At 46.5% G+C, this 4919-nt stretch overlaps 1 protein-coding gene across 1 annotated transcript; it reads right to left on the bottom strand.

Annotated features, from left to right (window-relative positions):
- Window positions 1-2316: 2316 nt before the first annotated feature.
- LOC123121191 (uncharacterized) lies at window positions 2317-4063 on the bottom strand. Its single transcript, XM_044541110.1, has 3 exons — window positions 3275-4063; window positions 3033-3167; window positions 2317-2898 (listed from the first exon to the last, which is right to left on the bottom strand). The coding sequence occupies exons 1-3, from the start codon at window positions 4061-4063 to the stop codon at window positions 2446-2448; spliced, it is 1377 nt and encodes a 458-aa protein (XP_044397045.1). The 3' UTR covers window positions 2317-2445.
- Between the last annotated feature and the right edge of the window lie 856 nt (window positions 4064-4919).

Genomic DNA, 4919 nt, shown 5'->3' with positions numbered 1-4919 from the left:
GGGCTCGGGCTCGGGCAGCGGCAGTCCTGGGCGGGCTCGGGCGGCGGTGAGGTCGAGGGCCGCCGCGGTGAGGTCGAGAGCGGCGATGGTGAGGTCGAGGACGGCGTCGGGCGGCGGCGGTGAGGCTGAGGGCGGCCTAGGGCGGCGGCGGTGAGAATGAGGGCGGCCTCGAGGGGAGACGGTGAGGTTGCGGGCGTCCACGCCGGCAGGAGACGGCGGCGAAGTGAGGCGATGGCGAATTGGGGAGACGGCGGCGAAGTGGGGCAAGGGATGTGGGGGAGAAGTGGTGGCCGGGGGGAGGAAAACCGCTGGTTGAGAGAAACATAACGGTAGCGCGTTTCTAAAAACGCGCTATAGCTAAGTTAGCTATAGCGCGTTTTCTGAAACGCGCTACTGCTATGCCTTTCTCCTTTTTCCCCTTTTTTCATTTATTTTTCTTTACATTTTATTTTTTTTCCTTTCTCCTTTTTCTATTTCTTTCATTTTCATTTACTTTTCTACTTGTTTTCCATTTTATTTTATTTTTGTTAGCAGTAGCGCCTTACACCTAAACGCGCTGCTACAACAATATTAGCGGTAGCGCTGTTTCTAAAAGACCGTACTACTATGTGTAGCCTATCGACTTAGTGGTGGGAATTTTAGTAGTAGCGCTTTTACCACGGGATGCGCTACTGCTATATATGTATCTGCAGTGCGGTTATTCTGCACGCGCTACTGTTGTGTAGCAGTAGCGCGCTTTTTTAACAAGCGCTACTGCTAAAGTTCTGTGTATAAGGTTTTCCCTAGTAGTGTTGGTTTTTAGTAGCCATGCAAATTCCAAAATATCACATCACACAAATTCCACCTCACAAGGCCTGACATTTCCAAATGTCTTCCCAACATTGTTCCTATGGTCTGATAATGATAGGCCGCACACGTGGGGGATAACAGGCCAACAAGAGTCAGAGCAGCGGAGATAATGTAGAATGGGAGGACAACATGGGTTCCCAAAGACTTGTGGGGGTGAAGGAGTCAGGCCACAATCAACCTCATTGTGGCTCGCTGATCTGGATGGATGTGAAAATGGGAAGAAGGCGTGACTAGGCAAGGAGATGCACGGAGCAAAGTTGACACACAAGCTGAGCGGAGTGGCATGTGGAGATGGGAGGACGGGAACCGCAAACCGAAACACGAAGGACGCTCCGGGTAAGAAGAAGACATTGATAGCTACACAGCCGACCAAGATTTGCACAGACTATGTTTGGCTCGGCATTACTTCTTTATATTTAATTATAAATAATAAAACACTTGATTAGAGGCCAAAAAACAGTAACCAAAAATCTAACTAGAACTGGTAATATAAGATCCTTAATTCAATCATGACAAAAAGAACTGGCAACAAAAGGAAAAACTAAGTCGTACATATATGAAACGAACAATTCCATCGTTAAATCAATAGCACTGGGTAAGTAGTATATATGAAACATGAGTAAAAGTGCTCTCTTCACACCATAAAACCCAAGCATGTAGTAATAAATTTCATTCATGTTTTCAACAAAAGCTCCTATATCCTCAAAAGAAAGACGCACCATGATCACTCCTAACAGGGTAGTCCTCCTCAAAAAGAACATCATCCTCTCTCATTTCCTTCGCTTCTCGTGTGTAGATATTGGAGTCATGCACTTACCCCCAAAACGTGCACGTTCTGTGTCATAGTAGTTAATTGTCAATCCAGAGTATAGTGTTTTCTGCTCACAAAATGACGAGAGCTTTTCTTGTTGTGGAACTGATACATCAGAGGCGGAAAGGTGATAACCATGTTGTGTCTGTCGCACTCTTCATCCTCATCCTTACCTGTGGATCTAGTGAGTTGTTCTTGCATACACAGGTATTTCTGGGTGAATTAATGATGCAGGCTGCTGTCAAAGACACCAACAATGTATTTCAACTTTAAAGTGGAAACTTAAAGTTGTGATCAGTCTAACAATGTCAAAGAACCTAGCTCAGTTTCCTGTACATGTTAGTTCATGATACAGTAGCTTTATAAGTGCAGTTCCGTTTCAACAAGCACAAAAAATCGGATAGTGCAAGTATCTTGTGCCAGGTAACTTTGCTCCTCAGGGATGTCTCTTTTGGCTGCAGGTTGTAGAAATATTGTTGTGATTATGTCATCCTTCATTTTGCTATGCTTTGTATAGTATGGTTGTCAGAAGATAGATGGGCATAATTTCACAAATGTTCCATTCTTTATGGTATTGTTTGCATGATTTATGAACTATTAATCGTAGTACCATTTGGTTAACTAATCTTGGTCCTTTAATTCATCCCTGGCTTCCTTGCTGCATTAAGTAAATAGCTGATACTTGTAGGAAATGAGCATCAAAGTAGCGAAACAACTTTACAACTCAGATGAAGTCATGAAGATATCAAAATGTTGCGCTTTGAACATGGGACAAGGGTACCTTCTCACAGTGTAAAATATCCATCCAAGAACGAGGTGTCAAACGGATCAGCCATTGACAGATCATGGGTACACTTCTTAAAGTCTTTGTAACTCATCGTACGAAACATTTTGAATTCAAATTGAGCATCCCGAGAAGCTCTGTCTTCAACCTGTAGCTGCTTGTTCTGATTGGACCTCCATCGATTGGCCCTCCATTCTTCCCAGGGACCGCCAATTGCACTTACAACTAGTCCAAATTCCATTATGTCTAGCACTTTGGCATTCAAAACAAAGAACCTGGCAAAGTCAACTTCTGGACCCACACCATTGTAGACTTTCAGCGCCACTTTTTTTAAGTGGTGCTCAAGGCATTCGATCGGATTATCCTGTGAGACATTCTTGCGCACGTTTTTCATGTTATTTTGGGTGTCTCTCTCTTCTTCAGATAATTGATAGGTAGACCTCCTTGGCTCTAACTGGACATAAAAAAGAAGAAAAACAATATAAAGACACTTGCTACAAAGTTGGCAATGTAATTGCTCACCAGATCATAAGCCATTCAAATACTTGTTTTTGAAATTTTAGCAGGGTAGCAAATATGAATACTCACAATGATATAAAGCCTCTCCAAGCACGGGAAGCACTTGAGGAAGCGAAGAACTCTATCCAAATCGGGTCCAACTTGATCAAGAAACAAAACCTTCACGGTGTGCATCGTGGTTGTCAAGTTAACGCCAACCGTTTCCTAAGTGAAGAAAAATAAGCAGTACATATCAAGAAGAATATAGCCTGCTGCCTGCATAAGTTCATATAGTATTCACACGTGATTTCAGAAATTAAGATTGCGACTACCTGAAACACTGTCGTTCTAAGGTGGAGCCGTAGAATGCCTTTGCTCAGCGGACCCAATACCTCTAGTTTAGGAGCCCGGATCACCCGGATCGTCGCCGGACCATGGTCTGGATTGAGTGGGAGCAACCTCACGAGGCGGGGGGCATCCTCGATTACCATCTCTCCGACATTGGCACTGCCATCGGCAGCTTGCTTGTCCCAAGGAGCACAGAAGCCGATGCTCTGGAGAGTCGGGGAACTGATGCGGAGGCATGTAGCGCCCACGCTCTCCGCCAGCAGAAGGCTCTCCAATGCAGGGCAGCCCGAGAGCACGGCCCGGAGAGCCTCCTCCGTCAGGGTGACACCGTGCAGGCTGAGCTGCCGGACGAGCGGGAAATCCACAGGCAGGCTGGGCGGCAGGCGGCGGCAGCCGAATCTCACCATGCGGATCGCGGGCACGGTGCTGCTGCGCTCTTCCCTGCACGCCAGGGCGAGCTCGACCTCCAGCAGATCCCGGGAGCGGGTCCAGGTGCCGACGCCGACAACCTCGCGGGGTTCCGTGCGGTCGTAGCGGTAGGAGAGGATCCTGGAGACGTGCATGTCGGCGACGTCGTCGAGGTTGATGCGCGCGGCGCGCCATATGGGGCGCCACCGGCGGGAGAGGGCCTGCGTGCGGCAGCCGTCCCTGACGGGGAGGAGGGATACGATGGCGCCGAGGACCTCGTCCGGCAGGCCGGTGATGAGATCGGCGCTCCCTGCCGGCCCCGATGGCCCTTCGCCGCAGCCACCGGCGGTAGCGCGCGCCGCCATATGCGTGCCGACTAGTGTAGATCGCCGCTCTCCCGGGGAGCTCGTGAAGATTTTGGTCGAGGGCTTCCGCCTCTCTCGGCGGTTGAGGACTTGGGTTTGTACACGTAGGTCCGAGTTGCTACACCTACCTGGTCAGTACGGCAGGGCTATCTCACATGTCTCAGCAGGTGGACCCGACAAGCCTAAGATTACCGAAAGTTTGCATTTTATTTTTCCGAAAAAGGTTGCATATTGTATTCCTCAAAAATAAGTTAAAATTTCATTCATCTCAAAATAAGATTTGCATTTATAATTCAGAAATACTAGATAGATAGTGGCAGCTCTCGTTGTGGTTGCTAGCACAAAAATAATACCATGCTAATATAGTTTCTTCTCAATAGGGTATTGAATGTGATTTTTGGGTCACAAGTTGCGCCTATACTCCATCTCTCAAGAGGTCCTTGTTTGTTTTCGCAAGAAACTGAATATAGGTTACCCTATTTTTTTCATCGAGGCCAAAAAATGTCGATTTGTTTCATGGAAATATGGATGTGCCCGAGATACAACCTAACCTGTGCCCACCAAATTTTTTACAATTTTTAATACTTTGAGGAGCCACATATAACGATGCGGCGCGACTAGTATCAAAAGTGTGCAAATTTGACAACATGATCCAAATGTGGATCTAAATACCCTTGTTTGGTTCTTTTTACCAAGAATAGATGACTCTGCAAGTTTCACATTACAAATTTAAAACTCTAGAACTGAAGAGTTCAAAGCATCTTAGAAAAAACAGAAAAGTATATTTTTTGTAACTCAATTCTTAACGAAGTCTAGATTTAGTCCCTCAACTACGAAACTGGACAACTTGCACCTT

Source organism: Triticum aestivum, chromosome 5D, assembly GCF_018294505.1.
Source record: "Triticum aestivum cultivar Chinese Spring chromosome 5D, IWGSC CS RefSeq v2.1, whole genome shotgun sequence".
NCBI lineage: Eukaryota > Viridiplantae > Streptophyta > Magnoliopsida > Poales > Poaceae > Triticum > Triticum aestivum.
Note: the sequence above shows the minus strand (reverse complement) of the source record. Positions and strands in the feature narration are given on the sequence as shown.

What these genes read in the sequence shown, in the direction of transcription:
- LOC123121191 (XM_044541110.1), bottom strand. Translation starts at nt 4,063, where the DNA reads ATGGCGGCGCGCGCTACCGCCGGTGGCTGCGGCGAAGGGCCATCGGGG. An exon ending in TTAGAACGACAGTGTTTCAG is followed by an intron (nt 3,168 to 3,274) that starts GTAGTCGCAATC and finishes TTCTTCACTTAG; the next exon opens with GAAACGGTTGGCGTTAACTT. An exon ending in TGGAGAGGCTTTATATCATT is followed by an intron (nt 2,899 to 3,032) that starts GTGAGTATTCAT and finishes TTTTATGTCCAG; the next exon opens with TTAGAGCCAAGGAGGTCTAC.